Source organism: Bos indicus x Bos taurus, chromosome 2 (genome assembly GCF_003369695.1).
Source record: "Bos indicus x Bos taurus breed Angus x Brahman F1 hybrid chromosome 2, Bos_hybrid_MaternalHap_v2.0, whole genome shotgun sequence".
NCBI lineage: Eukaryota > Metazoa > Chordata > Mammalia > Artiodactyla > Bovidae > Bos > Bos indicus x Bos taurus.
The window spans coordinates 53,189,743-53,214,155 of NC_040077.1; the positions used below are offsets into that span (position 1 = coordinate 53,189,743).

At 36.2% G+C, this 24,413-nt stretch overlaps 1 protein-coding gene across 1 annotated transcript in view; it reads right to left on the bottom strand.

Annotated features, from left to right (window-relative positions):
• ARHGAP15 (Rho GTPase activating protein 15) overlaps window positions 1–24,413 on the bottom strand; it is a 698,712-nt gene that overhangs the window by 340,138 nt on the left and 334,161 nt on the right. Inside the window, exons 7-8 of the mRNA XM_027561624.1 lie at window positions 7,869–7,967; window positions 6,510–6,639 (exon numbers count right to left, since the gene is read on the bottom strand). Coding sequence (XP_027417425.1) covers window positions 6,510–6,639; window positions 7,869–7,967 — 229 coding nt within the window. The remainder of the gene's footprint in view (window positions 1–6,509; window positions 6,640–7,868; window positions 7,968–24,413) is intronic.

Sequence of the window (24,413 nt, forward strand, 5' to 3'; positions counted from 1 at the left end):
TAGTGGGAAAAAAAGAATCAGATAATTGACCGTCTTACTTGAATCTGAAACTCACTAAAACACAATAACCCATAATATTCTACACAACTATTATGATTTTTTGTTGTGTCCAGGTAAGAGTTTCTCTTTTTTCAAAGATAGATATAATTTATTTGTGCAATTTTAATATTGTTTTCATTTTCTTGGCAGATGGCTTATTCATCTTATTACTTTCATGCATTGGCAAGATTAGGCTGTTTCATACAAAATTCTTAATAAGAAGAAACTTTAAAATATGTATTTATATGAGTCTCCATAACAGCCCTCACAATATGTTTCAAACAATTGCTAATTACATATCTATCCAAGAAACTAGTATGACTTTTCCATTTTGGATAATAATAAACATTTTAATAAATTTTATTAATTATATAGTTATCAGAAAGGTCACAATAGTCATAAGAGAACATATACTGGCTTTTGGAGATAAAGGAGGAAAACAGTGACTTAATGTTTTATATTTAAAGAGGTCTTAATGTAACTCATATAAAGAAAATTTGATCCTTCTTTTAAAATTTTAAAACTGCAGTTTGAAAATATGTATTTTTTTTATTGAATTTTGAACATGAGTAATAATTGTCCATGTGTGTATGCTCCAGTTTTTAATTGTGAAACTTTCAGACATACAGAAAACGATAGCACCATGATCACTTTTATAGATACCACCCAGATTCCACAAATGTTAGAATTCGGGACAATGCCAGACTAATCTGTCATTATACATATTTCTTACATAGAACAGCTGAGGATTCAGTTCCCCCGCCCATGCTGCAAAAACTTCCTCTCCAGTCCACCTTCTTCTCATTTTCTCACTATTTCTTGTATTCCCTCCCTACCATCACTGGGGATTTTCAGGGTCCAGGAACCTCCTGGCCAAAGTCATTCTGAGAATCCTAATTGTATTGGTGGAGCTGGTGCAAGGGTGTGGGAGGAGGAAAAAGGAAATCAGATGGAAAGCAAAGCTACTTGGAAGGCAGATCTTCTAGGGCCAGAGGTGCAACAAATTCAGAATGAATTGTTTACTGAAAGCAGCATTTGAAATGATTGCCTAAGATTCAAGCGTGCTTCTGTGGCTGGTATACGATTTCCTTTTGAAAATACGTTGAGGTCTAAGCAATCAGTTTAAAACTGGATTTTGAGAACATAGTCTACTCATAGTTGTGGATGGCCAGTATTATCACCATTTAGATTAGTACAAAAATTAACTGCCTTCTCTATCACACTTGTTTTAACTTGGTGTGATCATTATTTGCAGGCAAAATTTTAAACAAAGATATCACTAAAGTTTCACAAGCATTTAAATTTTCTAGACTGTATAAATATGTGAATCCAGTTATTCCATTCTTATCTTTATTCCTGAAGCCTTATACATACATTTTTATTACACATTGGTAAGAAGCTGTGGAATTAGGAAATTCATATCTAAATACTTTTAGGATTTCACCCAGAACACTTTTGGTTTTTATGATACTTTCATCAAAGCACAGCTAAAAGGAAACCCATTTCCTTTTGATTCTATTATGTCTGATTTTATTCTTCTAAATTATGTTCATTTGGGGGTGTTTATTTATAATGCTAAGTATCAATTTTTCATAAAATTTATTCAAGATTCCCATATATGGATTTTATAGCTCAGCAATTGATGAACCTGAAACATATTACTCCTTACACATAACCTAAATGCAAAAATAATTTTAAAAAATTGGAAATACAGATGAATGGAGCCAAGAATTTTAGTTACATGCCTTTAGGTATATCTATTAATGAAAAACAATAAATACACGATGAGTGAGTAAACTAGAGCTATGGATAAAGCAATGGTGAAATGTCTAGATGCTGAATCCTTTCCATCAACTGGGACTTCTTAATGACCTGCTCTTCTGGGGATAAAAGAATCAAGAGTATCTCTTGGCTCCCTTGTATGAGTTCCTGGTGTGTTGCTCCCAAGAATGTCCTGGCTGCCATTTTCACCTGGGGAGTGGCCAGGGGAAAGACCAGCTGTTCATATTTAGATTTTTGCAGCCATAACTCCCATATACAGGTCTGACTCCTTTCCCCTATTTTATTTACACTCAGAGAGAGGATGTGAAGTATATGTGCCCTGCTCCAATCTTTCATCAGATACCACCCTTGGCTCATGCCCTATTTTGGTGCCATCTGCTTGGGGACACAGAGGATAATAATAAGAGCTCCTACTTATTGAGTGCCTGTTGTGAACTAAGTATTTACATATCTAATTTCACATTCTCAGTCGATGCTGCAAGGACAGTAGTAGATCCATTTTTATAGATCTAGAGAGTAAAGCTCAGAAAAGTTGAGAAAGCTCTCCAAGACTTTTTGGGTTTATATTTGAGGCCATCAGTGGAAGACAGTTCTCTTTCCTTGGAAAAATATGTTAGCATTTTCTTTGATTGATTCTCCACTTTCCATAACAGCCGTCCCTGGAGAGCAGCGCTCCCACTCTCATCCCATGCTGGTGTCCTGAATTTCCCACAGTGATTTGGCCCTCACATTGAATGTTCTGGCTTCTTGTCTGTTAGACTCAACTGATATCTTAAAATATCTGATTAGTACTTAATAGTGTTGGCAGGTTAGAATCATATTTTTAAAAGGAGAGTATATTTAAGCACTTAACTTTCTGAATTCACTCACTGAGAGTACATATTTTTCCCATGTTATACAGAGAAACTGGACAATGAAATGACCACCTGTTAGCTGCTAATGATGTTCACATGCCTTTAAAAAAAGTAATTCTGGCTTTATCTGTCTACAATCTTGGCGACAAAACTCGTGGGAACATCAAGGGCACAGGAAGCCAAAGGCAGCAAACTGACAGTAAAGTTTGTGCTTAGACTGCTAATAAGGAAGGAGATGTTGTGAATCTCTAACTTCATATAATTATTTAATCTCAAGAGGGTGTTGTAAAACCAAATGCATGCTTTAAAAACCTAAGTTTGGGTGTTCAAATCTGGAACTAAGATCAGAGAGGTTTCATAGGGCCTATTTCTTCAGAAAATATTGTAAAAAGCATCAGATATAAAATATGCCAATCACTATTTCAAATGCCTAGCTAATTTGATACTGTATGGGTGGGTCAATCATTATGCCTTTCAAATGAAAATGAATATGTAAATACTGAAAGAACTTAATTCAAAGTAATGGATGAATATTAACAGTATCCTACTGTGCAAAAAATAGATTAGCCCTAAAAAAGGCTTAAAACTATTAATATCTACCAAAATACAGAAAAGAAGCATTTTCTAAAATTAGGACTAGTGTTAAAGATTAAATGACCCTTTTAGTTTAACAGTAAATTCAAAGTCCAAAGTCAACATCTGGTTTTAATTCTTTTGCTAATATGTTTTTGGGTCTCTATTTAAGTTTATTGATTTATATGGATATCATTTTTAATATTTCCATCCAAGTCCAAGGTTGATATAAACTAAGTGTACCTTTTATTTGTTCACTTCATTCTAGTTTTATTGCTAAAAGCACTGAGTCTAATATTGGTTTCCTTGAGTTTGAAACTGGTCTCCGTAACTTGTCTTTGTACAAGTTGTTTTAATTTTCTGTGCCTCAGTTTCCTATCTATAAAATAGGGTTAATAATAGTACCTATGTCATTGGGTTACTGGAGGATTAAGTAATCAGTGTAACACATGCGCTTAGAACAATGCCTGGATAGTAAGTACTCAATATTTTCTCGGTATCATTATTTTTTTAACTGCAAAGAAAAAAGCAAATATAAGGTTCTTATACAGTTAAATACACTTTGAAATGAATAGAATTAATGTCTCTTTCCTTGTATTTAGACAAGACTAAATGTAGGCCCAAAATAGATAAATAATTGTCTTTCCCACTAAAAAAAGTTTGAAACAGGTGATTGGTGTTCTACTTGTAGGAATTTTTTTTCCCTGATATAGTCTGAAAACATTTCAAGTGACTATTGTTGAATACAAAATCCATTTACCTCAATGTTTCTCATACATACTTTTACAAACCTTAATTTTCTCCTGAGGTTTAGACTTTAGAAATGTGTCAAAGTCTGCTCCACACCAGCAATTATATATGAGATTCCAGAGCTACTGCTCATTTCCTCATACCTCATTTTATACCTACTGTTGCTGCTGCTACTAAGTCGCTTTAGTTGTGTCTGACTATGTGCGACCCTACGGACAGCAGCCCACCAGGCTTCTCTGCCCACAGGATTTTCTAGGCAAGAATACTGGAGTGGGTTGCCATTTCCTTCTCTTTTTATACCTACTACAAAATGTTTATGCAGTTAACATTAGCTACATACTCACAATCGAATTCTAATTCTAAAATCTTATGTCTGTACCCATATTAAGTCAAGAAGGACAATGAGCAAGAAATAAAGAGAAATCCTCAGATGAGATAATATCATACTGTACCATCATATGGAAAATTTTTTAAAATGGCACTGCTTATTTTCCACAAATAATTTAATTTTAATGCACCATAGAGTCTGAGACATTAACATTGATAATTTTAAGTTCTAACTTAACACAACTGGCTAACCAAATATGTACCAATGGATATTGAAATTATGTCATGGTTCTCTGAATAATGACAATTTTGAAAGGGTGCTCTTCCTCAAAGTTATCATGCTGTTTCTAGATTCAGACTCATAACAATTTAGATTTAGAAGATATATTATCACATATAACTAACCTCCCTCTATTTTGTCATGTGGGGGAGTGAACATGTATATTTATGTGTGTGTGTGTATGTGTGTGCATGTATATATATATATATATATATATATATATATACACACACACATATATATATTATTCTCTGATGCACACAAATATATGTATATACATATATGGTCATCCAGCATATTTACTTGTGTACACATGAGTGAGTGAGTGAAAGTTGCTCAGTCATGCCCGACTTTCTGCAACCCCATGGATATACAGTCCATGGAATTCTCCAGGCCAGAATACTGGAGTGGGTAACCATTCCCTTCTCCAAGGGATCTTCCCAACCCAGGGATCCAACCCAGGTCTCCAGCATTGCAGGAGGATTCTTTACTGTCTGAGCCACCAGGGAAGCCCAAGAATACTGGAGTAGGTAGCTTATCCCTTCTCCAGGAGATCATCCTGATCCAGGAATGGAACTGGGGTCTCCTGCATTGCAGGCAGATTCTTTACCAGCCGAGCTACAAGGGAAGCCCCTGTACACATGTAGATATGCAAATACACATGTACGCATGTAGATATGCAAATATTCTGTAATCAGCCTTTCTCTTCTTACTGAGTTCTCCTTAAGTTCAAAAAGCTAGGATATAATTACAGGATATAATCTGATCTTTAGTTAGATGGAAATGGCAGAAAAACTGGTGATTCAGAAGACTGAATGTACGTAGATAGATGATCCCAGAAAAGTACTATAATTTTTGAGACTCTGATTCCAGAGATATCTACTGTTCTTTCAGGGAGTTGAGATTCAAATTAACTCTGTGAGATATGCACAACACCTTTCCATAACTCTTTATTGAGGAAGAAACAGGGTGAAAACATAGAAGACTCTTGAGAGTCTCTTGGAAAGCAAGGTGATCAAACCAGTCAATCCTAAAGGAAATCAGTCCTGAATACTCACTCATAGGACTGATGCTGGGAAGCTGAAGGTCCAACACTTTGGCCACCAAAAGACCCTGATGCTGGGAAATATTGAAAGCAGGAGGAAAAGGGGATGACAGAATATGAGATGGCTGAATGGCATCACTGACTCAATGAACATGAGTTTGAGCAAACTCCAGGAGATAGTGAAGGACAGGAAAGCCTGGCATGCTGCAGTCCATGAGGTCACAAAGTTGGACACGACTTAGTGACTGAACAACCACAACAAAAAGCATGAAAAAGATTAACAGTTATGCTCAAGGTCACTATATAAGTGAACAGACTGGTCCTTTTCACTTCAAATTCTTTTTTTTTTTTTTTTTTTTAGAAAATCAGACCTAGATGTGACCTTGGAGGATATCTAGTCCACATTACACATTTCTAAATCTTTCTGGTGGTTGAAACAAATGGAAAGTTGCATAGCCTGTTGGTTTATGTCAGGTCAGTCATATATCTTTTAATGTATGAAAATCAAATAGTCAGCATACCAAGGTTTGGAGACGCTTGACATTTCCCACTCTTGAAATCAATCACCAATCTGAACGCCATGGTTATTACTTAGATTCAGAAGTTTGCTGTAAGCAGAGACCATGACCTTGGAACAATTATTTTCTCAAAAGGCATTACCAACAATGATGTGAGCAAAGCACTCAGACTGCCCTCGAATGCATGAATTCCTGGCTAAAGAAATGGCTACGAATTGGGTGCCATTGCCTTCTCCGATGAGTAGCATCAGTTTGGTTCAAATCTCATTTCATTGTATCTACATTTCATAAGCACTAAGTTTAAACAAAGTTAAAATGAGCTAGTCAAAAAAAATACTTACTTAAAGATTTTCTGTGCTCTGGTTTCTGTTCTTTTGTATCACTATCATAGTGACTTAGTAGTTCAGTACTGGAGGATCTCTGGATTTTAAATAATTCCAGGTTTCTTGAATGACTACTTGGATCCTTTGGCTGGAAATAACAAATAGATGGAACAATTTTACATAGAAGAAAAAAATTCACTAAATAGTTCTGTGATCTATTTTGATGTTAGATTAACAAGAAGTTTGTAATAAGATAATTATTTTGAAATAGTGTCCCTATGCTAAGCTTAAGTTTTAAATTGTAAATGATATATATGTATATATACATATATAATATTACTTATTAAATTCTGTGCATAGCCTAAGCACCCCATGCATTAATTCAATTACTCATCACAGATATCCCATGAGGTAGGTATTTTATTACCCTTATTTTCCAGACAAGACGACTGAAGCCAAAAGAGATAAACAATTTGCCTAAGGCCACACAGCTAGAAAAATCAGATTCAAACTTTCATGCTCAGGCAGTTTTACCCCAGAGTTTGCTCATAATGATAAAAAATGCGTGTGCATGTGTGTGTATGTGTGCACATGCGTATGCCTGGATAAGGGGACAATAATGATAGTGGGAAAAACTTACTTGCTATTTTATTTTTTAAAGTTTTGATCCCAAAGTAATACAACGGAAGTGTGTAATTAAACCACAATAAAATCACAAAAATATTATTATTTTTATACCTTATTAAAAGCTCTCAAGAATATTTTCTTGTCAAGATTTTGCAAACACCAGTGTCCTAAATAAGATGTTTGGTTGAGAAACAGTATAAAATGAGTAGTTTTAAATTATTTGACTCTTTTAAGAACATACTTTAAACTTGTGATTTAGGGTAATTTCATGAAGTTCTAGATATGTAATTTTCACGAGAACAATCTTGCTTAGCTGGAAGAACAATGAAAATCAGTACAAAGGATTATTATTTACTAGTATTATAACAGTGAGTATGGGCTTAAATACACTGATATTTATTTTCAAGAATATGTATTACAGATTGCATAAACTGAAAATGTGAAAATTTAGTAGTTATTAAGTTCTTGTTTGCTTCATAGAGCCTTCACTAAATCAATGTCTATGCTATTTCAGAAAAAAAAAAAGAATGCATTGTATTTTTAAAGAGAGAAATAAAATGTCATTTAGTTTCAAAATCCTGTCTTCGTTGCCTTCTCCAAAAATGGAATTAGTGACTGTTTAAATTAAAATAACTTAATAACTCTAAATTCATAGGATCTACTTAAATGTATGTGTATAATATGCTTAAGCAATAGGTTTAAAAGATTACATTCTAATTAACAAAGGTAACAGCTAAAACAAATACATACCAATCTGTCAATTGCATTTTTGATAGCATGGAACCAATCCAATATGATGAAGTCAATATCTGACTGCAGAAGGAACTCATTTCCTGATAAAGTTGTGATCTAAAAAAAAAAAAAGATCAACAGGTGAGCAAACCATATAAAATGATCTATTACATTTAAAAATATATGCTTAAAAAAACACACACTTTAATACACTGAGATATTTTCTTGTATTCCAGTAATTGTCTTTCTGGGAACTGGGAGACTACGATCATTTTGAACTCCTCTCTACAAACCATTTCTTCATGTCATAACAAATACATTATCATTTCAATAATAGAACGATTAACTCAGAGTAGGTCTAAAGCTGAATTACTCCAACTCATGGAAAAGCAAGTCAGGAAGTTCGGAATAATGCAGACAGTATCCACTTAAGTCAGAATCTCAGAAAAATGCACCCGGGTGTGTCAGAATTCATTCTGCACGTTTGGCTCTTTCCTGTTTGTCTTTTTCAAATCTAATAGTATCTCTATATTTGATTTCCTTTTATGGAGTGTACTAAAACAGATTATTTACCAAAGAGCCTAATGCAGACTTTTCTAAAAGGTCATTCTAATGAGTAACATTTGGCTATTTCTACTTTCTTATCAAAAAGATCTATAGGAAAGTAATGAAGACCAATTTCCCCACAAAAAGAGTATATTAGAATATAAGTTCATTTACATATTTGGACCTCTCATGGATAGTATGTATCAGAAGAACATTCCTGTTCCAGATACTTAGGGCTGTTAAGTAGTTGGCAATATTTAGAGTACAACTGTAAGTTTTTCATTAAAGGGAACCTTTTTCCCCCCGGAATTGTTAGAGAAGGATGAGACCCTATAGAAAACTTGATTTCACACATAAAGGATTACCTAGAGAAGAATTTGATTAGAGAAGGTGTGGACATGCTCTTTGTTTTAAGCTATCAATCTGAACCATGAAGATTTTCCCTTTGTATTATTGACTTTTTTGTTTCACCAAGAAGATGAACATTTCCCAACTACTGTCACGCATCAAGCAAGGCTTCAGAGGTTTAGAGGACAGACATTTCAAAATACTCAATCAGGAGTTAGTCACCTCTTCTCAGCCTTACTTCCTCTAAATGGGAGGTAAGTGCTAAAATATGGCTCAAATTCAGAAAATCACAAATTGAGGTATAAAATGCCTCTGTAATTCTATCATTAAAGTGACAATTACCCAAAACAGCTCACTCTGAAGTTTCAGTGATTTTTATGGTAACATTTAGTGACAACAATCCTGAAGTCTTAAAGAAATCTTTGTTTACACAATACAGATATATTCATTTGCACTGATATTTAGGAAAAATTATTTAGATATGCAACATTACTCAGTGCTGCAATATAATCATTCTTGGGTGAGTTGGATCCCAACTTTTTACAACAGTCAGAAAAGGAAGTATACAAAGTAAATGCAATTAAGAGATGTGAAAGATTAGAAAATAAAAGGCAACTTAATTACCCACACTCGAATTTGACAGATTACCAAGGCCTATCACTTTTTTTCTTTTTTTTTAATAAAATTGCATGTAAGATTCAGGATAGCTCAAAATAGCCTCCAAATAGTCCTCTGTTTTATGTATCTTGTAAAAGACAGTTAAGCTGATATTTCCTTAATTATCTGAACACCCTTGCAATGTTCTTTACTTATATAAAGTTCCAAATATTTACTTTATATAAAGTGTTGCCACAGAAATAGTAATCTAAAAATATAAGGTCACTTCTAACTAACACAAGAAAACTAGTAATGTCCTTGACCTCTACCTTCATCCTAATCTGAATATAAATATTTTGATTATGAATGTATTACATAATATTACAATTTGCTAACATACACACAGAAATATGAATTAGCCCAAATGCAATGTACAACCTATTTTTCTGCCATTATAAATAAACTATTATCAAAATTATAAAAAGGAACACTTTCAAAGTGCTAGAAACAAACATAATTAGATTTACCATATTCTGAGGGTTTAGGAAAGAGCCAACAAGTTTCAATTTTCAGCCTAGTAAATTCAAATAGTGATTAAATATGAGTACTTCAGCAATGCATTTGCATTTTGGGTACATGCTATGCAATGCAAAGGGAATCTTTACTGCTAACACAATGAAAAGCAAAATGTATCTTAAAAGTTTCTTTGCCCAAATTTATTACTGCATTATTTGTACATAATCAGTGATTTATGAATTCATTTGGGGAAGCTGGACCAGAGAACTATGTGAATGCAATTCATTTAAAGCATACTATTAGAAAGATACAGTTGCATCCTCTCCTCTGTCTTCCCACTAATCTTTCAAGTTACTAGGCAGTCTGGAGAAGTCTGCTACTGCTCTCTACAGTTTGAATGCTTCCACTTCTTAATTACAGTCAGTAATTGACTTTGTTCTGTTCCATTCCAGTCACTCATAGGAAAGCGGTTTCAAAGTCTTTGGCTGGTAAAACACATTGAATTCAGGTTTCTCAATCTACTTTTTTTTTTAACATTACCTCTGTAGTTCTGATAAATACTTTGCCAAATTATATTTGCACTTTGAACGATCGAATTGTCAATGCTCCTGAGAGAAAGCTATCAGTAAATGTTAGTTTTGACTAAACCTTTTGATTGAGTCTCTCCTGATGACACTACAGAGTGACATAGAGCTGATAACAATATATTAAGTCAGGCTAATATATTCTTTCTATATCATGTATGGTCTCAGTGACAGATGCTGGGACAAGGTAGATGAAGGAAGAATTTACAGAAAAGATGGTTTAGGCAAGAGCTGCTGGTCTCCACTTCACTTCAAAGCTTACTTTAGACAAGTGCCTCTTGAAATCCCTTATCTCTTCCAACTTGCATTTTGAAGGTATATATCTTGGCACCAAAGATATCTCAATGAAATTTTCTAGCGTTAAGAATAGATGTATTTAAATACCTGTCAGGACATTTGCCTGAAACTTTTCTCACTAAATAGTGACCATCTGAATTTTTTCTGGTAAATGAATGTATACATAAACAGCCTTGTAAGCATATCCACTGGGCATCATGCAGAAGAGACAACATTCCTCAAGACTTTGGTATTAATTCAACAATAGTTTCCCCTTGGGCTAGGAACATAGCTCCATTTGTGTCCTTGTTATGGTTCCTCTGAAGATGGAGACAGGTATAACCCAGTTCCAAACTCCACTGATTAAAGACAATGAGAGAAGAATGTTTTTTAAGCCCTAATTAACAAATGGGACATTGTTATGCAAACTTAAAACTGCTTAAAGGACTTTTAATGAGAAATGCTTATGTTTAAATATTGCCCTTTTCAATTCTGTCAATTAAATTGCTCCTGTGCATTCTGTGCATTGCTCCAATGCATTCTGGCAGTTAGTCTTTCCCCTGTTAGATGCTAATTTAAATGAAGAATTAATATGTAAGATTGTATTTATATAATTAAAAATTTCCACACTTTGGTTTACCAGAATAAAAGCAAAATATTTTCAGAACTTAATGTTTTTCTGATTCAGTTCAATCACTCAGTCATATCTGACTCTTTGTGACCCCATGGACTGCAGCACTCCAGGCCTCCCTGTCCATTACCAACTCCCAGAGTTTACTCAAACTCATGTCCTTTGAGTCGGTGATGCCATCCAACCATCTCATCCTCTGTCGTCCCCTTCTCCCACCTTCAATCTTTCCCAGCATCAGGGTCTTTTCAAATGAGTCAGTTCTTCGCATGAGGTGGCCAAAGTATTGGAGTTTCAGCTTCAGCATCAGTCCTTCCAATGAATATTCAGGACTGATCTCCTTTAGGATGGACTGGTTGGATCTCCTTGCAGTCCAAGGGACTCTCAAGAGTCTTCTCCAACACCACAGTTCAAAAGCATCAATTCTTCGGCTCTCAGCTTTATTTATAGTCCAACTCTCACATTCATACATGACCACTGGAAAAACTATAGCTTTGACTAGATGGACTTTCATTGGCAAAGTAATATCTCTGCTCTTTAATATTTAAAAAGGTGTTTAGGTAGTCATAACTTTCCTTCCAAGGAGCAAGCATCTTTTAATTTCATGGCTGCAGCACTGGAGCATCGACTGTGTGGCACTGGAGCGACTGTGAGGAGATACCCCATGTCCAAGGACAGAGAAGCCCCAGCAAGACAGTAGGTGCTGGAGTGGCGGCTGTGCAGTGCTGGAGTGACTTTGAGGAGATATCTCATGTCCAAGGGCAAAAGAGAAGCCCCAGCAAGACGGTAGGAGGGGTGAAATCACATTTAGAATCAAACCCCATACCTGCCAGAGATGCTCAGAGGGCTCAAGCAAACCTTGTGTGCACCAGCACCCAGAGACCCCACAGAGATTGAGCCAGAGCTGTGTTTCAGTGTCTCCTGAGGAGGTACGGTCAGCAGTGGACTGCCGTAGGGGCAGGGGCTCCGGGTGCAGCAGACCCAAAGTATGGCATAAGCCCTCTTGGAGGAGGTCACCATTAACCCCACCATAGAGCTGCCAGAACTTACACAGGACTGGGGAAACACACTCTTGGAGGGCACAAACAGAACATTGTTTGCACCAGGACCCAGGACAAAGGAGCAGTGACCCCACAAGAGACTGACCCAGGCTTGCCCGTGAGTGTCCAGGAGTCTCTGGCAGAGGCATGGGTTGATGGTGGCCTGCTGCAGGGTTGGGGCCACTGAGTGCAGCAGTACCTGCAAGGAACTTTTTGAAGGAGGTCGCCATTATCTTCATTACTTCCACCATAGTTTAGTGAAGTCGCTCAGTCACGTCCAACTCTTTGCAACCCCTTGGACTGTAGCCCACCAGGCTCCTCTTCCCTTGGGGTTTTCCAGGCAAGAACACTGGAGTGGGTTGCCATTTCCTTCTCCAGGAGATCTTCCCAACCCAGGGATTGAACCCAGGTCTCCCACATTGTAGGCAGAGCTTTACAGTCTGAGCGACCAGGGAAGTCATAGTTTGGCCCCAGGTAAATAGCAGGGAGGGAACACAGCCCCACCCATCAACAGAAAATTGGATTAAAGATTTACTGAGCATGGCCCCACCCATCAGAACAAGACCCAGTTTCCTCCTCTGTCAGTCTCTCCCATCAGGAAGCTTCCATACACCTCTTATCTTTCTCCATCCAAGGGCAGACAGACTGAAAACCACAATCACAGAAAATTGACCAATCTGATTACATGGATCACAGCCTTGTCTAACTCAATGAAACTATGAGCCATGCCGTGTAGGGCCACCCAAGACAGATGGGTCATGGTGGAGAGTTCTGACAAAACGTGGTCCACTGGAGAAAGGAATAGTGAACCACTTCAGTATTCTTGTCTTGAGAACCCCATGAACAGTTTTTATGATTATAAAGCACTAAATTTGCTGTGGAGAATTTAGAAAAATTAAAGATAATGAAAAAACAAATTAAAACTATTCATAGCTCCACAGAGTAAACATTATAGAAAATTTAACTTAGTTAGTAACCAAATGTACATGATAATAATTGATGAAAAACTTTATAGATAGATAACTCATCAGCAAAATACAGTAAAATATCGTCAGCTGCTTCCATTTCAGATGACTTCAAATGAATGTTGGGAGACTATCAAAGGTGCAAGAGTAAACAAGTAACGTGTGTTCCACTTTTTGATAGTAGCAACTTTCCTACTGCAGAATAAATCCCCAAAAGAATCCTTAGTTTAGGAGAATTAGAGGATGTGTTTCTCACTGAACATCCCCCTAATCAACAACAAGGCCTGATTAAAGTGAATGGCACATTGTTAGAAGCTAAGGATACACAAGCTCCACCCTCAAGAGCTCACAATCTGTTCAGACCGATAGGACATAAGAGTATAGAGATAAATAACAATAGAAATGGCTTATACTAAGTCCCAATGTGAGTAGAACAATGTTCATGTCAAGATTTCCGAGGAGGGAATAATTACTGCAGACACATTTACATCATGGAATTATCCATAAACTGTTGGTCATGATAAGTTATTCTTTAAGGTTGATTGTATCAGAACTTTAGTCTATTAAGGATATGAATACTACCATTTGGTATGCAAAGTGATATCAGTTTTAATGATCTCAAAGCACATAATAAACATTTTTCAAATGCAGCTTTCTTCCACTATCATAAAGTAATTTTGCAAATGAAGAAAATGAAGCAAATGAGGAAAATGAAAATGCCATTCTATCCAATTGGCATCATTTTAAATGATTGAATCAAGAGATTACAAAGATCTTGGTTTCTAGTTCACTAGTCTTCAGCAAACTGTTGTATACCATCAAGGACTGTGCAAATGAGAAAAGGACCATAAAGGTTTGGTTTCAGTTGTGAAATGCAGACTACAGACCTTAGACTAAAGTTGCTTGTTTCTTTACTGTCATGTTAAAGATAGGACAATTTTAAAAGATCCACCAATATTCTTACTCAGATGCTTTCTTTTTTTCCCTCAAGGACAGCCACTATCCTACTATGAAAGTGCATTGCCCGTGTGCTCAGTGGTGTCCAACTCTTTTGACACTCCACTGACTGTAGCCTGCCAGGTTCCTCCGTCCATGGGATTCTCCAGGCAAGAGTACAAGAGTTGGTTGTCTTCCTTCTCCAGAGGATCTTCCCAACCCAGGGATGAACCTACTTCTTCTGCACTGTTAAGTGCATTCTTACCACTGAGCAACCAGGGAAGCCCAAAACATAGTTGGGTTATCCAATAAACTCCTTGACATCCTACAAAAGACTAAAACAATCCTATGTTTGAACTAAATGTCTTTCACATTTTGCTTAGGATCAAATCTGATTATGAGCCTAAGGAAGGTTTACTCCATGTTAATAAAGTTGAAACTGTATATAGGAAATGCATTCTAAAGTATTCCAGATATACAAAGAGTTTTGAAAAATGTTAAATGATATGGCTACCTACAAATAGGTAGATTACCCATTTAAGAGGAATAGAATTTAATTATGTCAAGTATAGTAAATTCATTTGAAGTGAAAATAAATTATTTTTTGTTAATTTTGGTTGTATCTTTAATTCTAACAGCATAAGAAATACATATACCTTGGTCACATCATAGTGAAATTGAAGTAACTAAATTGAAGTAACAATGACTTTTAAAAAACCCTCAGATTAGCGTTTTTTTTTCATCTTGCATTACACTCCACATTTGATATGGAGGTTGTCATGGTTATACTTATAGTTAAATTACTTGGTCTCAAAGGTGTTTATGACCACTCAAGAAATTACATTATCAAGCTGTATGTCTGTCTCAAATTACAGTCTGGTTTGAGTAACTCCTAACATTTTTCTTAACATGTCGAGCAAAGTTAACACAAAACAAAGGGTAAAATATCATTTAGAAGTAAAAGGTCTTCCATTTGTCTTTCCAAAAATGTTACTTGTTAAAACATTTTGTGAGAAAGTATCTGCCTTGTGTTCCCAATGTTGCTAGATGTTAAGTAAATATATGCTGATTATAAAAAAAAAAAGTTGCTTTGGCAACTCTCTTATTAAAATGCATTTGTAACCCCCATCTGTCATGAAAGTTTTGAAAAGTTTGTTTACTTTGGATAGCAGCCTTATCCAGGGTTGCCCCAGCAAACAATGATAGCAGTCTTCAGAAGTCGTGTGAGGAACAAGCCACTAGGGATCCATTTTTGTTTTAATTGGCACACACAAACACTTTTCTGGTCTGTCAAGAAGATCAAACTAATATGCATGGAGGGTGTTACATTCGCAGCTTTGGGGACCAGTAAAGCTCCCTTTATTTAAGTAATTTAAATGATAGACTGCAAAAACTTTGCAAGTCAGAAAAATGCTTTATACTTTCTTAGGGAATATTTGTTTTAAGCAACGGAAAATGTTCTACATATCTAAAGATGTTGAACCTTATGTTATAATTACCCTGTTTCTTCTGACTCTGAGAAATATTCTAAAATCCACATGCTACTAAATAAGCCTGGTTATCAATGGATCCTGCATTTCCACAACTGCCCCTGTGTTAACAAATATGTGTTCACTAGTTTCCAGATGTGTATTGGTTATGTTTTCAATGTGTTTGGGGTTGATTGATTTGCATGTCCATTTACTGGAACCCTCAGCAGTGTCATCATATAAAAATAGACTGCTCATGTAAGCAATTTCTTTTATAATAGAAGGTAAACAAATGTTGGGCAATATATACAACAGATCTTAAGTGTGTTCCAAAATCTAAGGTTTAAGGCCAAACTTTCAAGAAACAGTGCTTTTTAACTGAAATTGAGCTGTACCACTGATACCCAAATAATTTGGTCCATGCATTCTTGCAATACAGATTTATTTGTTCTGCATAATAAAACTGGTTCTACAGTGAACATTCACACCGAGTCATTTGCCCATACTACCTTTCTGTTTATTAATGAAATACCCAAACCCAAATACAGAAAAGAAAAAGAAAAAAAACTTGTGTTCCTTCTTTTGTCTGTAATAAAATATTTTAACACTGACAAACAGTCTTCTCAATATTCATGAAAGAATACTATCCAAGTAATTAGTAGATAGTTTAGCAGTTTCTACAGTTTTGCAGTCAGCTACACCAAAAGTTTTGCCTGTGGTGCTCAAATGAAAAACGACTGAAAAAGTGACTAATCGAAGCAGTTGGTGTATAAAGATATCAGCTTAGAGTTTTATTGCTGTTAACGTTAATTTTTAAACTTGGGGGAATAACTGCCTCTAGATAAACGCATCATCTCAGGGCTCCTGTTTGCTGGTACCCACCACTCAATTAATCACTGCCAACCACACATCAGCTGCTAGCCTGATCTATGTTCACTGTGCAAAATTACTCAATCACATGACTAATGAGTCACTTGGGCATTTGCTGCCCCCACCATTTCCTAATTGGAATGGTTTTTACTATTTCTGTATTTATTTAAGCAATGCCCAATGTAAAGATTTTAACAAATATAAAAGTATAACTTAAACACATTTCCCTTTCCCAAGGCATACTGGATGGTTGCCTATCTTTCAATTTTTTTTGACTCTTGGATAAACATTATATATGTGTTTATATTTTAATGAAAATGTCATGTATACTGAAGTATAATTTTAGCATTTATCTATACTACCATCATTTTCACATGGATTTAAGAGCTTTTGTCTCTCTACAATCTCGTTTCCCCTTCCAATCCATGTTCTATACTGTAGCCATAGTGATCTCTCTGAAATTTGGATCTCATCATCCCATTTCTCTTGAAATAGAAAATGGCAACCTATTCCAGTATTCTTGTGCAGAAAATCCCATGGACAGAGAAGACTGGTGGGCTACAGTCCCAAATAACCAATTCCTATACCTGATAATCTGAGATTCCCCACAGCTGTTACACTGCAGTGTAAATCCTTTCATTCGGGCTGCCAGACCCTGTGTGCTCTGCCACCTACCTGCTCTGGAGCCCCTGTTCCACGCTTTCCCCTGCATCTCTATAATCCAGCCATACTGATATTTTTCCTTGTCTAGCTGTTCCATACTAATTCTCATTTCTTCCCTCAGAGCAGGTTGTTTCCTTTCTGAAGAACCCTCTATGATATTATTCAAATCAATTTAGATGTCACCTTTTCAGGAAAGGGTTCTCTGAAATAGATGTTCCTGCTACATGCATCTATGAATCCTGTTTCCTCACAGGGCAAAATGGTCTGCATTGCAATTCCCTGTTGATTTCTCTGTTCCCTCCACTACACTGTCATCACTTAGAAGCCAAGAGTAACTGTCTACCCAGGATGTAGCCATACAACCCACAACCAAGGGGCACTAAGTAAATAGCATATAGGTAAACTTTATCAACCTTATACATTTCAGTGAATGCATTATATCCTATTGTTTGATATGCCATAGCATTTAGCTCTTCCTCAATTTTAATAAAATTTTGAAAGTTACAATACCATTGTGTACTTTCAGGCAATGTGTAAGTGCTTATTTTGAGATCTACTGATGACACCTTTTTATCAGAGTAGAGTAGGCAATCCATTTTGAAGATTGGGAGCAACACACTGACACTCTTCTCCCATCAGTCAACAAGCCCTAGACTTCAGATAAAAGGATTAAATATGGAGGGAGTCAGGGAGCACCAAGACTGGTTCTGTACTTAAATGCATATTGCTAGAATAGAATGTTCTTGATTATATTCCAAAGCATGTGTTTTGCAGGGGTAATCTATACTAGAATATCCATGAACCTCACCCTATGTATTGATCTTTCTAATTGAGTGTTGACAATATGGGAAATTGGACACAGTTTAAGATTTTCAAGAGTTAATGCTAAGGTCAATGGGTCAAGTCTTTAGAGAACCTCAGTGATGCAAAGTTGCTGGTTCTGCACTGTTGCAGCCATTATGTTCAGTAAAGTGTTATTAATATTAATAAACAAACTATAGGAGGTCAGGGGGCAGTGGTTATGTTACCAATACTTGTATTTAGAAGTATTAGTTAATTTAAGATACAGTGACTTAAGCAGAAACAGGTATTGTTGCCCCTAGTTTATTACATACACATGTCTTCTGTTAATAAGTGCTGAGACTGCACAACAAGAATAAAAGATGTTGAAGTATGTGTCTTTATGCAATTGTAACATATTTGGCCATGATTATGAGTGTTTATAAAACATTCAAGAGTTGTTCCATGTCTACTTACATTAATGAGAACACCTGTTAATGTTAGTGCTGTACAGACTTATTTGCATTAGATTCAGGTTTTTGCATACTGTACATCACTTTTTGAAACAATTAGGTGCTTATAGAGAAATATAGCTGAGCAAAACCAGCAGCTTGAATGCCTTCCGGCTCAAGACAATTCAACTCCAGGTTTCAATGAAAAACAGAAATCTGCTGAATTACAAGACTGCCAGTTAGAAGTGAATGTAGGTGTATTTTATATTTTTTACATTCAGAGAACAGAAGATACATATAAAAATCTGTGCTTTAATCTTCAAGTAAAATTACAGCCAACTGAGATAGCTTCCAGACAAAGATGCCAACCAGTAAGAGATGGCAATGCCATCACAATGACGATTCCCCATCATCTTGCTGCTGCTGCTTAGTCACTCAGTCGTGTCCGACTCTTTGTGACCCCATGGACTGTAGCCACTAGGCTCCTCTGTCTATGGGATTCTCGAGGCAAGAATACTGGAGTGGGTTGCCATTGGGTACATTCCAAAAGACAGCATTTTTACCAGTCTGAGAAAGCTGGACAATTCCCATGGGGCTTTTGACTGAATGAGAAAATGTACAGACTATTGCTCACCTTGCTTTGTTTATAACCCTTTGCCATGGAGCCCTTTCTACGTAATAACATAACTAAAAGGAGGGAAGGAGATAAGGACCCCCTCTGAGTCAGTCATTTCCGGGCTGCTGGTCCCAGCACAACAAAAACCTACCAACGTAGAAGCCAGTGAGTCTGCCTTATTCATAATTCAGAAAAACAGTTGCAACTATGGTAGGTCCCACTCTGTCTGCCACTTCTCATAGGATGTTAAAACTTCTGCAATTTAAATATTTTCAGTTATTGAAAAGGGAGCACTTGCACAAATCTGTAGATTCACAGCCTCTATTATCATCATTATATTTAAGAGGTGCAATATTTACATCAAAATGACTCACTTGGTGATATATGCTAAAGATAAATGTGTATTTATGATCTGAAGAAGTGTGATGTATAACTATTTTGTCAGACATAAACAGAGTGCCTCTGTGCTGTTCTAGGGAACTCCGATTATCCAGGGCACAGATGAGCTATTCTCACAGAATTAATGCCACTTTGACCTGGGAAATGAGGGAATTGAGAATTACCCTGGGAGAATGTGTAGATCACAAGAAAATGGTATCTGTTTCCTTGTCTAACATCACACTACATGGTCTGGGCAGAATAACAAATATTCAGTGAGGATTTGGGGATCAAACTATTGAATTTTTATTGTCTGGAACACAAAGTTCCTAATTTAAGAAATAAAGTTAACACTATAGCAAAACCTTATTTTTTGGTTTCTGAAAATTTTCAAATTGCATATAACCAAGATCTTGACAGATATCCTGTATGAAATGGTATAATTATCTGTTAAGAACAATCAACTAAGCACATATATAAGTAGGAAGTTCATGAATGAGGAGAAATTTCTCTTTCCCCATGAATTTTAGGTTTAAATAAGTTGAAAATAGTGAAACTTTCCTTGAAAACAAGCAAAAGTGATAATTCTGTTTTTGGGAGAAAAACCTATTCCAAAGGGTTGTCTTTAAACAAACTTGTAAAAGTATTTTACATTTCTAAAACTATAATTTAGTGGCATAATGCCTTTATAATACAATAGTATGTATATCATTTGATGTTACTTTTAAAAAATAAACTACTCATAACTTTATAATAGACAATGGCATCTGTCAATTGAACAACAGGCCAGTAATGGAGACATTTGACATTTGGAATGACATTTATTACTTATGATACCTGCGTGCAGAAAACTTTAACATGCCTTAATTTCCAGAACAAAACTATATTTGTGTTAGAAATAGTACCATTTTAAAATGCTAGATTTTTAAAAAATATATTTATTGCTTTATCAGTAGAGTGACTATATAATTATTTGCCTAAACTGTGCCAATTTTGAAGGCAAAAGAAGCACTATTAGTAGTTATACCAGGAGAATAGGTCCATATACTTTGTGTATATTGGGGCTTATATAACCCTATTCATTACATACAACACTAGGTGCCATGTAGCAACCATTGATCATTAGATGCCTGGTGACTATCTATCAGGATTCAAGTCTAGGGATGATGAAAATATTCCAAAAGAGCTAGCATAATCCTTGTTTTAAGCATACATATAATCTAGGATGACAAAATCAACATGGAAAAACAACTAGAAAAAATAATTATGCTATAAGATGGGACATATGCACTAATTTTTAAGGAACAAATCAAAGGTTCTCTAAGTGTAAACTTGCATCCTCAGGGAAGATAGAGAAGGTTCTTGCAAGGACAGCTGAGATTGAGTAAAAGAAGTGGAGGAAGAGAATGACACAGGTGACCAGAGCAGTGAGTATAAGGGCTTAGAGGCAGGATAGAAGATGACATCTCTAAAGGACATTAAGAATCTGTTTCTAAGTTCTCTTTTTGGGCTATTCTTCCTTCACCCATTCTTTAAATGGAGGTGTTTGTCAGTATTGTCTCGTAAGCCATGATTCTCACTTAGGGACATACTCCTGAATGATGTTACCTACTTTGTTATCTTTTTTTAAATCAGAGTTATAAACTGATGAATCCTTACTCACCGTCTCTATTTCAGACATCTTCCTTAGTATAATTTCAATTCAAACCATTCTTATTCCCTGCCTTATCTTCCTATAAGATCAGACAGGTGATCCATCCAACGCATATCTGTCAACCATCATTTAAAAGTCACTGACTTGATCCACATTGTCCTCAAGATAAAACTCACATTCTTTTATATGGATTATCAAGCAGTTCATGATGTCCCTTTCTGTCTCTCTAATCTTTCTCTTCAAATCCTCTACATCTTAACTGCATAACTTTGAGCAAGTTACTTAGATTCTTTGTGTTTCAATATCCTCACCTATAAACTGTGGAAAATGTTAATATGTACCTCACAGGATCATTGTGTAGGGTATATAAAATGTAATTCAGGAAAAGAATTTAATATAGTAGCTGTCACATACTAAACTCTTAAATTATAGTTATTATTTGATTGATTGAGTCATTGACTGTCTCTTGGATTTTTGCAAACTCCTCTTCTTTATTCATTGGAAATGGCAACCCACTCCAGTGTTCTTGCCTGGAGAATCCCAGGGATGGGGGAGCCTGGTGGGCTGCCATCTATGGGGTCGCACAGAGTCGGATATGACTGAAGCGACTTAGCAGCAGCAGCTTCTTTATTTAGGAAGCTATTCAGACATCACCTATTTAGGAAAGGCTCTTCCAATCTCTAAAGGGAAAAAAGGAAGTGTCCCTCCAGTAACCTGAACTTACTCCACCATGGAGTTGACCTCACTATTACAATTATCTAATTTCTTGTTCTACCCTTGTTACACTTCACAAAGTGAAGATGACAAAGACCATGTGTCTCCAGCACAGAGCCAAGCACCACAGGCTCTCAAAAAGGTTATGGAATGAATGATGGTTCAGTTAACTTAGGTTACTACTTTAGAGTTGTGGTATACAGATAACAAGAGGCCTTAAATTTTAGAAAATGTAAGTTTGATTTGACACATTAGGCAGTGGGAATCATAGCACTAGATCTCTGAGTAGATATATAAGTAGAACCATACCATAGTTTCAGAGAGTAGGGGCATCCTCTTAAAGATGGATCTGTATTGCAACTTTCCTAACTGTCAACATGGCACTGTCTTCTGTATTTGCGACAAGGCTCTTCAGAAAGGTGTAAAGTGCCTCCCTCTTCTATAGTCTCCTAGACTTTCCAAGACACTTGTTGGTTTTTGGCCTTTTGTCCTTTCTTTCCACAGAGGTCAAGCAGCTTGTTTCTCTGCCTTTGGTTTTAGATGCTAAGCTTTGGTGATGCTTGGCATTGGATTTAGACCTTTAGCTCACTCCTGGGGGGCTTGACATGATCTCAGTCTCTGATAATTTAGAATGTGCATGTGTGTGTTCAGTCACTAAGTTGTGTCCTACTCTTTGCGACCCCATGGACTGCAGCCCACCAGGCTCCTCTGTCCATGGGATTTTCCAGACAAGAATTCCTCCTGCAGAGGATTTTCCCAACCCAGGGATCAAATCTGTGTTTTCTGAGTCTCTTGTGTTGGCAGGCAGATTCTTTACCACTGAGCCACTCAGGAATCCAATTTAGAATGTACCCAATCTCAATATCCTGTCTTTGTTGAAACTCAGTTTCATACCTTTACCCTTATCTTGTTTCTTGGCTTCTGATTCCCTATTCTGATGGCTTACATTGTGCACCAGATCCTCTCAGCTGGTGCAAGTGCTTTTTGCCAGTCTCCTTTTCAGGAACTAGAGCTCTGCTGAGCATCTCCTTGATCCTGACTGCCTCCCTTCCTTAATTCCACCTTCCACCTGTCTCATCTACCTTAATTATAAGACATGTAATCAGTAATAATCTGTATTTGCATTCAAGGCAGATGGTCATACGAGTACCCCAAAATGAGCCATTTCTGTGAGTTCATTGATTATCCAATTGGCCTATTAAATATTCTTGTTATTTCAGGTTGGAACTCACACTCTGACTCTAACAGCTTGGAATGTATTCTGTTTACTTACTGTTTCATTCTGTATTCTGTCCAGCAGACACACTTCCTTCCAATACTATCAGCTCAAACTTTTCCCTAACACCTCTCTCAAACTGATGCCTACTTCATCAAGATGGCTCTATTGCCATTAACTGGATTACTGCTAATCCTAAGAAATAGTCTCCATCCCTGAATAAATTATAGCTAAGAATCATCAATATAGTGAGTTCCTCCCTCAATTGTTGTGGATCACAGTGAACTATCGTGAGATTTATCATTTTCTAGGATACTGAGGGAATTTCCCATCATTGGACCAGTGTCTATCTGGCTTGCAACTTGCTACTATTGATGAATAGTTCATTGTATTAGATCTACATCTTACTAAGTTACATCCACAAATTTTCTAAATACGTTTGAGTTATACATTTATCCATAGCTTGTGAATGTATCTGAAAGCTGATGAGGGAGACCTTAAGGGAATAATTTATTTCCAAAGTTAAAAGAAGCCACTGCCCAGGAGGCATATTCTGGTCAAAGATTTAAAACTTGTTTGGCCACAGTGCATGGTAAGACATCTATTTTACACTGGCAGATGAGTGGTATCTTCCTTTATTCACTCTCTCTGTTTTTCTCCTTCTTAGAGGTACACTCACAATTCTTTTAATCTATTTATCCACATACCCATTATTTTGTATAAAATATCCAATAAACATATTACTTATATATGTATATGTTTGTGTGACACAGAATTGAAACAAAAGTTTCATGAAATAATACTTCCTCTTACTATACATAATGTAGCCTGATATTTTTATTCTGTTCTATTCATTCTTTAATTGATTTCATTAAAAAATATAGCCCCAACTCACTAAATTGATTTCAAGACCCACTAAAAGGTCTTGAATTCTATTTGAAAAACACTGGACTGGGGCACTGGGTTTAGGGACTAATGAAAACTCCAGTCCCCAAGTCCTGCTTCTTAGCTTTCTCTCTCTTTCTTCTGGTTTATAAGATGTTTCAAAATGTTTCCAAATATTATTTAACAGTTAGGTTTTTAAGCCTACAGAAAGACTCCAGAATATTTGTCACATATTATGACAATTAGGCTTGGCTGATCAATAACCCTGTATGGGGGATTCTGTTCTGATAAGTCATTTCCTGCTATTTGAAAATAGAATTAGGATGTGGTTCTTTGGAATTTGGCTTAAACCCTGGCTTTTCTAAATATACCTTAAAGCATTAGTTTCTTTATAAAAGAGGAAACAAAGACTTGAGGGTAATGTGCTGTT